We start from the raw sequence: 12,049 nt of genomic DNA, 5'->3' as shown, positions 1-12,049 counted from the left end.
TTTGACAAAAATTAAATCAGGAGGCATTTCAATTGTACAAATGATCAATATTTCTTATTGCATCCTAGAATCTCATTTTTATAGGAGAAAAAAAGATGTTGCCTGCTGTGTTTTCTAAAGATACATAAGGAGCTCTAATTTCTAGATTTTTTCCATTTTCCATTGAATGTTTTATATTGCAGCAAAATATTGAACTGCTTAATATTAGAACATTCCTTACCTTTAAAGAAGGCCAAGATTAAAAGAAAAGATACCCCCAATACTTCCTTTGTTCTTTCTTCTCTTTTCCTATCCCCAGTTGTCCTTCTTCTTTGTTTTTTTATTAATAAGGAAACAGAAGGAAAGTCTATTAGACATTTAAGAAAGGAGAAAGTCAGATGATGGGTTATTAACATTATGGATATTTTCTATAATTCACCCTCTAATCCAGACATGGTCAGATATCTTAACATGTTCAGTGACTAGGACTAAATGGGTCATTTGGCTTGAATTCAGGAAATGGCCTGAAATATTAACTGTTTACCTAGTGGTGACCTGGCCACAGACAGTGGCAGACATATGTCATCATTTTCATGCCTCTTATGAGTCAAATAGAGCAGTATTTCCATGATCAAATCATTTAATGCCTCTCCAAAGGTGCTCTCCTTCCATACAAAATCTAATACCTTGTGTTATATTTAAATTTTGATGTGACAAAAGCTCTACTCATCTTATGCCAAGAGCCAATTGAGATTTTGTCCATTCCCTAATAATCAGTTTCCTGTTGCATTATGTAAAATTTCTGTTGTAATGATCCCCCTCCCTGCTCATTTCTTAGATACTACCTTAATTCAAATCAATGTGACATTTTAGATACTGTAAGCTCTGAAGAATTTTTCATTCAAATGCACAGGATTTGGTTTCTGGTGTCATGAAGTCATGAAGAAGGACTGAGGCAAATCAAATGAAATTTGTTTGATATCAAATATCAAATGAATAACAATTATGAATAACAAAATGTAATATCTAAAATTATCTCCCCCTTATGTATTCAGGCAGTATCTATAGAATGGTATGAGGAATCAAACAGCAAGTTCAAATTAAGTTAGCTAATAAGACACTTTTGTATCTTTACAAAGAGATATTTTATTTAACTTGGTTGAACCATAAGTAGGCCTTATGTGGGGTGTTATTTTTTTCCTGGACTTTTCCAGCATATCTTCTTTCTTTATGACATTTGTTTTTAGCTATTCCTTTCACAGTTTTGAAATACATACGCAGGATGCAAGTCTCACACTTCCTGGGGCTTGGGAAAGCCAGTTGTGGACTTTGAAGGCTAGATAATTCAGCTGATCACAGAAGGTCTCCAATATGGAAAAGGCCATGCCAGCCTTCTCTGCTGTGGGGTCTGCCCATGTCAGGCAATGCTATGCTAAGAAGACTGCATGAGCTTGCATTTGTATGTTTAAAAAATGACCATGTTTTATATATCAAATTCTCCCTTTTACCTATCTGATAAATCTTACAGCAATAAACTGTGCCAGCTTTCCCCAAATGCCAGTGTGTGTCTCTCCTTGTAAGTTCCCAACTGCTAACATTCCTCTGGAGAAGCTTTGCTCATTGCTTTTCCTGGTCTTTAATCTTGTTTACATCCAGAATGCACATAAGATCATCTCTGTTTGAAGCTCAAGTACAAACTCTTTTAAAAACATGAAACATTAAATTACTAATTAGCTGTTTCCTGTTCCTAATGAAGTGAGCATGCCGGGTTTGGATTAAAATTCAGCTACAGCTCTCTTCTGTTTATGGTTCCAGATGTTTTTGGTTTATCTAGCAGTTTACTTTGACAGCTACTACTAAATGATAAATCACTCATATTATAGCTCAAATGCATTTTGAAATTGAAATGTGGCAATTTTGAGATTGCTCTAAGAATCAGTGTCAGTTAGCAGGTCAAATTCTGGCTTCTTCCTATGATCATTCAGGATTGGAATATGTAAAACAGTAAATGGATGCATGTCAACAGTAGGCCCAAAGAAATCTGTTTGGCTACTATTCTCAAAATTGAGAGGAAAGGTGTTACTACTGTGAAATTTTAATTTATTGTATTCTAGGTTAAAATAATCACATTAGTACTGTCTTTTTGCTAGCCTAGTTTTTCTTTGGATTTTCAAGCTGCTGTGGAAACTTTCTGATAGGCCTATAAGCAGGCACATTTAATGGAGGGTCTGGGTAGATATGTTTGCCTTTTAATTAAAAAAGTATTAAGCATAATAATTTTTTCAGAAATTCTTTTTTGTGTAAGGAACAAATGGTGATTGTCTTTTGCCATTCATTACTGTATTTCTGCACTTTTTGTAGAGAACATAATCTGTTTTGTTACTGTTTTCAAGTTTGTAACGTTCACAATTTGTACTGCATGATCTAGGTTTTGCAGTGTTGTATAAATTTCAATCTTGGTAAAATGACTTTGCCACTTGATGTTGAAATTTTTCTTTGAAATGAGGGCTGTGTATACAGTGGATGAAGTAGACTAGAAAGGCTGAGCAACTAAAACTGGTCAATTTCATCACAGGAAATATTATCCAACTCCATTCACAAAGGAGCCTTAGCAATTCTCTGGGGTGAAAGATGATCAGCTTCCAAAAGCACAAATGTGTTTCTTCAGGTCCCTGAAAAAATGTAGGAGATTTCTACAGGTTTCTTGGGGAAGATATTTGGTTGTCTCCTATTGAAATCTAGCCCTCCAACTCTCTAGATTCAATTCTTTTATTCTTCCATTACTGTGCCACACTTGTAGTTTTACTTCTATGATGTTTTCAAGAAAATTTCACTAACTTACCATGATACTATCTACACAAAAGGAATAAATAATATAAAATTTTACATAAGGTTTTTAAAATAATGTGGTTTTTTCCTTAAAATGGTAAGCTTTAGCAGACTGAGTTAATTTTGTACTGGGCATATCAGTCTAGCATGATAATGTATTTTTCTCTTGGTCATATGTGATGATGGCACAATTTATTCACAAATATGTACATTTTAACTGTTTCTTAAGAAAAGCTAATGGACTTTTACTAAATTATTCATATTTTTGTGGATAGCAATGTTAAGGCAAAAAGATGGGGAATTTTTTCCCTTTAATTTCCAATGGTAACTTTTTGATAACATCAGAGATGTTATCTAACTGCAGTATGTAATGGACTCTTTGGCTTACCAGCACATAAATGAATATTGGTTCGATCACCATCACACTAAAAATGATATTCAGACTAAGTCTCCCTTCATACAGTATACACAGTCTTAGGTTGAGCTGGGAAAAAGGAAATTGTACATGTATAGTGTCATTATTTTAGATCAAAAATTAGCCTCCATCCACTGTTTTTGGTAAACCATGGAGACTTCAGTTGTAACATTATGTAAAGAAAAGGAAAAAATATATAGCTCACTATAGGCATGGTAACATACTTTATGGAAAGTTTATCAGTCTTTAATGTCTTCAATGCTGTGGAAAGACAAACTGAGCTGTAGAATGAAACTCAAAGAATCTTTGAAAACTGACACATTAACATACATTAAGTTCAAATTTACCACTATATTAAATCAAGCCTGTTGTGTTAATTTATTTTTGTTTCTTGGAGATAAAAGTTTTAGTGTGTTTAAGTATATATCAGAATTATTCCACAGAACTAACTTGTTTTCTTTTTTTTAAAGGAGGTAACTATTACTGTTTAGCAATGGCACAACAGTTTTATTCGGCCTGAAAGGTCCCTGCTGGCTTTACATAAATGAAGATGCTTGTGATTCCAGTTTGTCTCTGAAACTGTTCAACATGGAAATATTTCAGTTGTGTTTATCAGCAAAGCTTTCCTTATTGAAGCAAATACCCAATCAATGTTACATTTTTGAAAGGAATGTGTGTATATTGTAAAGGCAATGATCTAAACATTGTCTTCGCATTAGATTTCCCAGTTTAAGAATAGAATCTAAATCCTAATGGCTAAAGTAATTTGATTGTATTTGATGCTTTTCTATGCTCATTTCAGCTTGGCTTTTTGTCTTTCAAGGAAAAAAATATGGTAGTGTGTTAGAGATTAGAAACTTACATGTATGGTTTCTCTGTTTTACCATATGTTAAGTTAAAGTACATTTACTTTGTTAAAAATGTACTTGCTAAACTTCAGTATAAATAAAAGCATTTTGAATTTGTCACTTGTCATTGAGTTTTTCTTTTTAAAATTTCAGCTGTAGTCAGAACATATAGTACAACTCTTGCAAATTAATATATAGAAAATAAGAAGATATTTACAAAGCCTACTGCTGTTACTTCCAAAGAAATCTGAATTATATCTTGTTCAAGTTCATCAGTATAAATAGGTCAATATTCTTGTCCTCCATAATTCTTTTGATTCACACATGGTTGCCTTTCCCTAGCTCTGTGATCAGTGCATCTTCTTCCAAGAGAAAAAAATGATAACCAAGAGCTACAAAATGTCTTATGAATATCTTTTATTTCTAAAACATTTCTCCAAGATTCACTTTCAACTGAAAATAAAAAGTAAAACAAAACAGGTACATGTTTACTCTAGCCCAAAGAGATTCTAGCTCTCTGTATGTCCAACTGTCTGTATCAGCCCTGATAAAACCCAATGTCATTTAGAACCCTATCTTGTAGTTTATCTAACCTATGTTTTTATCATCTCCATGGTTCTGATTAGAATAATCTTGGAACCTACCTACATTCTGGTTCACCCAGGAACCTCTTAGGTTTTCTACGCAGTGACAGTGCCACTTCTATTCCTGGCATATCTTGTGAATAATATGTCATATTCTACAATGCTTTGAGTTAGCCACTCTCACTATAGATCTTTTAGTTTGGAACCATATTTCTAGTTCCACAGAAGGTTTCTTTCACTATCACATCATCATCCTTGTTATTGTAAAACTGAAGACAACTGACAGTACTACAACCCTTTGCTGTAGAGGAGAAATATATCGGAGGATTTATTTTTATTCTATAAACTGGCCTGTTTGAGTAGTATACTATACTCTGCACCATAACACAATAACAGGGTCCCTATAATCAATTACATTGATATGAAAGCTTGAATTATTTAAATGTTAATGTACATATGACATTAGATGTCCAACACTTGGAAGTCCAGGTGTTCAATATTTGTCTCTCAACTTCACATGACACCAATTGTCTCAACTGGCTGAAGACTGATGGGGATAATCAACATATAAAGACAAAAGACTCAGTTTCAGAGGTTCTGGTTCCTAATTGCCTTTAGACTACAATGAAATGCATAGTGGAGCAAAAGCCCTTGTTCATAGTCAGAAACAAAGGGATAGGAAGAGTGTGGAGATGCCTCTACAATGGCATTACCACTAAACGTAGCTTCCTCCACTCCCTAAAGATTCCACTACTTCCAATCATGCCACAGGCACTGTTTAAAGACAAGTTTTTCAAATTTGCACCTTCGTAGAATTCTTATACAAACCACACCATTCTGCTCCCAGAATCCAAAAGCTCATGTGTGTCTCATAATATGAAATTACGAGATTTAGTTACTAAGAGTCCTCAGATTTCTCTTAGTTTTCAAACTTGCTCACAAGTCCATTACAAAGTCCATTGAAGCCTTAAAGTAAACTCAGCCATGTACTTCTGTAAAATTTGTTTTACATATTCTTTTATTTAAATGTTTTTTATTGTGAAAACACTGTACAGAGGAGTTACAGTTACATGAGCAAGGTAATGAGTGCATTTCTTATCAAGCATTGTTGCCTCCTCCTTTGTTTTTTCCCTACCATCCCTTCCCTCCTACTTCCACAACTACATTCCCCCCCTCCCCCCCCCCCCCCCGCCTAAATTCTAAAGTTCATTTTACATATTCTAAGGTAAATGCTGTTAGGTTTGGGGCATATTTCCTCTACAAAAGGGAAGACTTAGATACAAAGGATGGATCAGGGAAAAAGTTAAGGCTTAAGATACAGGGTAAACACCCTGTATGTTAATGGTCAATATTGGCTGTGACACTGGCAAGATAGAGGATTCTGAGCATGCTTTTGCTACAGTTGTAGTGATTGCAGACCACAGGCTGTTCTATTTTGCTGTCATTGCATGCTATCATTAGCTTCTCTCATAGCCATTCCACATTATTGATGCTTCCACATTTTGGGGTTTCCATTGCAGCTCTCTGTTTATAGCTTCAAATACCACCATCATGTCCTGCTTGAGAGACTCACCTCAAATCACTGTCTGGCTTCTCAAGTTGTTCTTTGAAAACTTAGTGGAAGCCTCCATGAATACAGAACTCTTGATTTCTAAATACATGTAAAATCGACATCAAATTCAAGTGCCACTGGGTGGGAGTTGTACCTGATTCATCTTGAATCTTGGAAATGGCATCTGCTAAGCAGCTTGCCAGCTGAACAAAAACAAACAAGCTCTTAGATGGTTTTGTGTAGATGGAACACCTGGTGCTTACTTCTCAAATGAAAATCCTTATAACATATTTGCATTTCTACATTATTGAACCTGTGATGTTTGATGTACCCTTGCAGATTTCTTAATATGATCTTCAGACCTTCCTATTATCCTGGTGCAACCAAATACTCATTTTTATATACAATACTGTCTTTAGCAAATGCACTCTTCTTTTTGTATTGTAAAGGTGATGCTCAGAGGAGTTACAGTAACATAAGGAAGGTAATAAGTATATTTCTTTTTGAACAGTGTTACCCTCTTCATTTTCTACTGTTTCTACCCCCAGCAATTTTATAGTTCATTTCCAACATAGTGTCTAGTTAATGTCATTATTGCATTGGTTCATCCTTTGTCCCACCATTTCTATGATTCCTCTTGTCTTTCACAAATCAGATAAACTTATAATCAAGACAAAGGGCACAGAAATAAAACAATCAGTGACACCACGGTATAAACCAAACTAAAAACAGAAAAAAAGAACTGAGAACAGTGTATTTCTTTTCTGGCCAGATGCAAAATCTAACTTTTTTCTCTGCTCCTCTTTGCTCCTGATTATCACTGTGTATTTAGCTAAAGGTAGCCACTAATGCCCATACCACTGTGTGAATATTAGGTGGAATCCATAACATTTACCTAAAATCAAGCTCCCACATATTCTCAAGGCATTCAAATTCTTTCCCACAGTCCAAGGAGAACCTTGAGTACAATTTCCAGTGGAGTAATTATTTTTGTCTGAAACTTCATCAGCATAGCTTTTGCTCTCTACATTCCTGTTAGCATTCTAGACCTTTAAACCCTGACAATAATTACTCACTAAACCCTTGAAGCAACATTCTTAGCATTTTCCAGCTTAGTCCTCCAAAGTTTTGTAAACTTCCCCTGTGAAACTATTACAGTGACTTCTCCACATCTTCTGGTTTATGGTAACAGAAATGATCATTTCTGATAACAATTTCCTGTCTTAGTCAGTTTTCCATTACTACAAAATTCTTGCAATAATTAGCTTATTCTGAGGAAAAAATGTTTCTTTGGGCTCATACTATCAGAACTTTCAGTTAATGATTAGTTGGCAGTAGTGCTTTTAGGTCATGATGGGAGAATATGTGTCAGGGAAAAACTGTTTTCCTTAGAGCCAGTACGCCAAGAGAGAGAGAAAAGTAGGGAGGAAGAGTAGAACTCAATCTCCAAATCCTCAACTGGAAAAATTTTTACATTTGGAGCCATCTTTTAAAAGTCCTACTATTTCCAAATAGTGCAATATCCTGAGCATCCAACCATGAACACATGGATCTTTAAGGGATACTTATCCAGCTCACTGCTTATGTATTAATGAGCCCGAGTGGATTTGTTCATGAAGACCTCTCTCTTCAGCAAATAACAACTTTGTGCCTTCCTACTCTGGGAAATATGCCTTTTTGAAATACTTGTTCCAAAGAAATATATGATGTGAAATTAGGAATTGCATGGAAGCACCTTAGAAGAATATTGGTAGTCAGATCTGAAATATAGGCACACAGTTAGTGCATTAAAAAGCACAATATGAGCCAGGTGCTAATAAGTCATGCCTGTAAATCTTAGCTACTCAGGAGGCTGAGAACTGATGATCATGGTTCAAAAGCCAGCCTGGGTAGGAAGGTCCAGTAGACTCTTACCTCCCATTAACTCTCATAAAATCCACAACTGTAACTGTGGCTCAAGTGATAGAATCCTAGCCTTGAGCAAAAATAAGGTCAGAGAAAGCCCTAAGGCCCTCAGTGCAAACCCCAGGACCCAACACATTAGAAAAAAACTACAATGAAAAGGAGCTATTTCATTGGTTACATAGTTTTCAATATTATAGCAAACAAAATGGATAATGAACCAAAAACTTTGCCACTTGATCTCTAATTAGAGAAATATATCCTCAACCACCCACAGTTAATTTATTTCCTTATTTAATATTAGAATATTATCAGATGTTACAAGTAATATAAAATGAATCAGCATCATGTTCATTCCTGTTTGCACACATATTCATATATATGTACAAAACAGAAAACACTATCAGTAATTTCCAAAGTAAATCTGAGTATGTTTCCATTGTTCCCTGGGTCAGATAGATCTTGAATCACATGAACATCTAAATTATTTAGTGTATAAGAAAGAGGTATGATCATAGTTGACCATCATTAAGAGCAATGGATGTCACATTAATTATAGATGTCTGGATGATAATGACAAACCCGAAGGCCAGCTCTTTAATTATGTAAATGAAATTTATCAACTTCATAATGACTAAAATTCTTCCTGTTCTGTGCCTTTTCTTGGTTACCTTTCGATACTGCTTTGAAAGTTCTGAGTGTAAGGTAAAAGATACTAGAGTTGAAAACACAGAGGACCCACTCATTTTTCAGTTCTGGATGCAGAATCCCCTGGATGACAACTGTGCTCACTTAGCAAATAACAAATTGCCTCATATATGAAGGCATTTATTGAAATTAGTCTAGGCAACATTGACAATTTCCATCAGAGATAATTAGAGCATTACAATAATCACACATGCAATTGAGTCCCTCTGGCAAATTGCTCAGGTCATGCATGATAATTTATTATATTCTGGTGAAGTGAATATTCCTTCAAAATTGAATGACTTTTTTTCGTTTCTATTTTTATCACTGTTTTTTTTTTGGGGGGGGGGTCTGGTCGTGGGGCCTGAACTCTGGGCCTGGGCGCTCTTCAGCTCAAGGATAGCGCTCTACCATTTGAGCCACAGTGCCACTTCCGGCTTTTTGCTTTTTGCTTATGTGGCGCTGAGGAATCGAGCCCAGGGCCTCAGGTATGCAAGGCAAGCGCTCTACCACTGAGCCATCTTCCCAGCCATTTAATACTTTTTTATTGTAAAAACAATGTACAGAGGGGTTACAGTTACATGAGAATGGTAATGAGTATATTTCCTATCGAGTATTGTTGCTTCCTCCACCTTCTTTGGTTTTTCCCTACTATACTTTCCTTCCCAACCTCCCTAGCTACTCCCCCCCCAACCCTCACCCTGCCCACCAAAGTGCTAAAGTTTGTTTTTTCCCTCCCCTTCCCCAAATTAGAAAAGTTTATATACAAGATGCAAGGCACCGGAATCAAATACAGTGAAAACAGGGGTTATACCGTGGGAGAGGAACATACCAAAGAAACAAGAAAAAAATCCCACAGAACATTATAAATAGGTTAAAAACAATAGCAAGCAAGAAAAAACAAAAGCAAAAAAATATTTGTGTCCCTATCTTGGGGTTCATTTAGCTTAACATTATTTTATATGGTCATATGTATATAGCTTTTGAACTTTTCTGCTTGACCTAGACATATACTAGTTATTGTAAAAAAGGAAAACATGGGACTTATGTTCTTTGGGCCTGGCTTACTTCATGTAATAAAATTTTTTCGAAGTCTTTCCATTTCCTAACAAATGGGGCTGTGTCATTCCTTTTGGTGGAGGCATAGAATTCCATTGTGTGTGTGTGTGTGTGTGTGTGTGTGTGTGTGTGTATACATATATCACATTTACTTGATCCATTCATCTACTGAGGGGCATCTGGATTGGTCCCATATCTTAGTTATGGTAAATAATGCTGTGATCAACATAGTTGTGCTGGTAGCTGTGGCATACCCTTGTTTGTGATTGTTTGGGTAAATGGCCAAAAGTGGGATTACTGGGTCATAAGAGAGCTCTATGTGTAGCCTTTTGAGGAACCTCCATATTGCCTTCCAAAGTGGTTGAACAAGTTTACCTTCCCACCAACAATGCCGTAGGGTTCCCTTTTGGCCACATCCCCTCCAAAATCTGTTTTTTATTAGATTTCTTGATTATAGCAGTTCTAACTGGGATGAAGTGGAATCTCAATGTTGTTTTGGTTTGCATTTCATTTATTGCTAGAGAAATTAAGCAATTCTACATGTGTCTAATGGCCATTCTTATTACCTCTTCAGAGAAGTTTCTCTTTTAAGTCTTTAGCCCCTTATTTATTGGGCAGTTGTTTCTTTGAGGATTTGTTGTTGGGAGATTTAATTTTTGGAGTTCTAAGTTAATTTTAGATATAAGACCATTGTCCGTTGTATGTCTAGTGAAGATCTTCTCCCAATCTGTAGGCTTTCAATGGATCTTGCTAGCTATGTCCTTTGCCATGAAGAAGCTCTGCAGTTGCATGCAATCCCATTGGTCCAAACTTTCTTTGATTTGTGTGATTCTGGGTCTCTATTAAGAAAATTTCTGCCTGGGCCAAGGAGCTCTAAAGTTTCTCCTGTTCCTTCCTGTAATGTTTTCAGGGTGTCTGCTTTGACTTCGAGGTCTTTGATCCATTTGGAGTTGATTCTGGTGCAGGGTGATATATAAGGATCTAACTTTAGTTTTCTACAGGTGATTAACTGATTTTCCCAGCACCATTTATTGAAGAGGCTGTCTTTCTTCCATTCTATTTTTTTGGCTCCCTATCGAAGATTAGGTGGCTATAGGTCTGTGGGTTCATTTCTGGGACTTCAGGTCTCTTATATTTTTCTTCAGGTCTGTTTTTGTGCCAGTACCAAGCTGGTTTGATTACTATGGCTTTGCAGTAGAGTTTGCAATTCGGTATTGATATTAGTCTAGCACTGTTCTTTCTGCTAGGAATCGTTTTTGCTATTTGGGGTCTTTTATTGTTCGATATGAATTTTTGGATTGCTTCTTCTATTTCATTGAAGAATGAGGTTGGGATCTTGATTGGTACTGCATTGCATTTGTAGATAGCCTTTGGCAGTATTGCCATTTTCACGATGTTGATATTCCCAATCAAGGAGGACTTTCCTCTTTCTAAGTTCTGCTTTAATTTCCTTTTTCAGGTTTTTAAAGTTTTTCATCATAGAGGTCCTTCACTTCTTTAGTTAACTTAACTCCTAGGTATTTTATTTTTGTGAAGCTACTACAAAAGGAGTTGCTTTCCTGATTTCAGCCGTGCTCTTCTCATTGTTGGCATACAGAAAAGCCATTCATTTTTGAGGCTTAATTTTATACCTTGTTACTTTGCCAAAGTTTCAAATCAGGTTGAGTAATTTTGGAGTGGAATCCATGAGATTCTTTAAATACAAGATCATGTCATCTGCAAAGAGGGAGAGTTTCACTTCATCTTTCCCTGTTTGGATCCCTTTTATGTTTGCATCTTATTTTATTGCTGTATTAGGCATTCTTATACTAAATTGAATAAAAGTGGAGAAAGTGGACATCCTTGTACTGTTCCTGAGTTTAGAGGAAATGGCTTTAGCTTTTCATCATTAAGTATAATGCTGGCTGTAGGTTTGTCATATATAACCTTTATTATATTGAGGAATGTTCCATGGATTCCTAGTTTTTCAAGAGCCTTCATCATAAAGGCATGTTGGATCTTGTCAAATGCTTTTTCTGAATCTATTGAGATAATCACGTTGTTCTTATCCTTGCTCTTGTTGACTTGATGATTATATTATATATAATCTATCATATTTCTTGGATTTTTATTGAATACTCGTCTGTTCTTTCTCTGTAATGTCTAGGATGTGTTCAATCCCATATATTGGATGTTTTGAATGGTGTAACCTGCT

General features: G+C 35.7%; 1 protein-coding gene across 1 annotated transcript in view; it reads left to right on the top strand.

The window, feature by feature from the left end:
- Dach2 (dachshund family transcription factor 2) overlaps positions 1–4,056 on the top strand; it is a 579,439-nt gene extending 575,383 nt beyond the window's left edge. Inside the window, exon 13 of the mRNA XM_070040108.1 lies at positions 3,694–4,056. Within this exon, the coding sequence (XP_069896209.1) occupies positions 3,694–3,743 (50 nt within the window). The 3' untranslated portion in view covers positions 3,744–4,056. The remainder of the gene's footprint in view (positions 1–3,693) is intronic.
- The last annotated feature ends 7,993 nt before the right edge of the window (positions 4,057–12,049 follow it).

This window comes from Dipodomys merriami, unplaced genomic scaffold, assembly GCF_024711535.1.
Source record: "Dipodomys merriami isolate MVZ:Mamm:240054 unplaced genomic scaffold, mDipMer1.0.p SCAF_3, whole genome shotgun sequence".
NCBI classification, from domain to species: Eukaryota; Metazoa; Chordata; class Mammalia; order Rodentia; family Heteromyidae; genus Dipodomys; species Dipodomys merriami.
The sequence above is the reverse complement of the archived record's forward strand: the minus strand, read 5'-3'. Positions and strand labels throughout refer to the sequence as shown.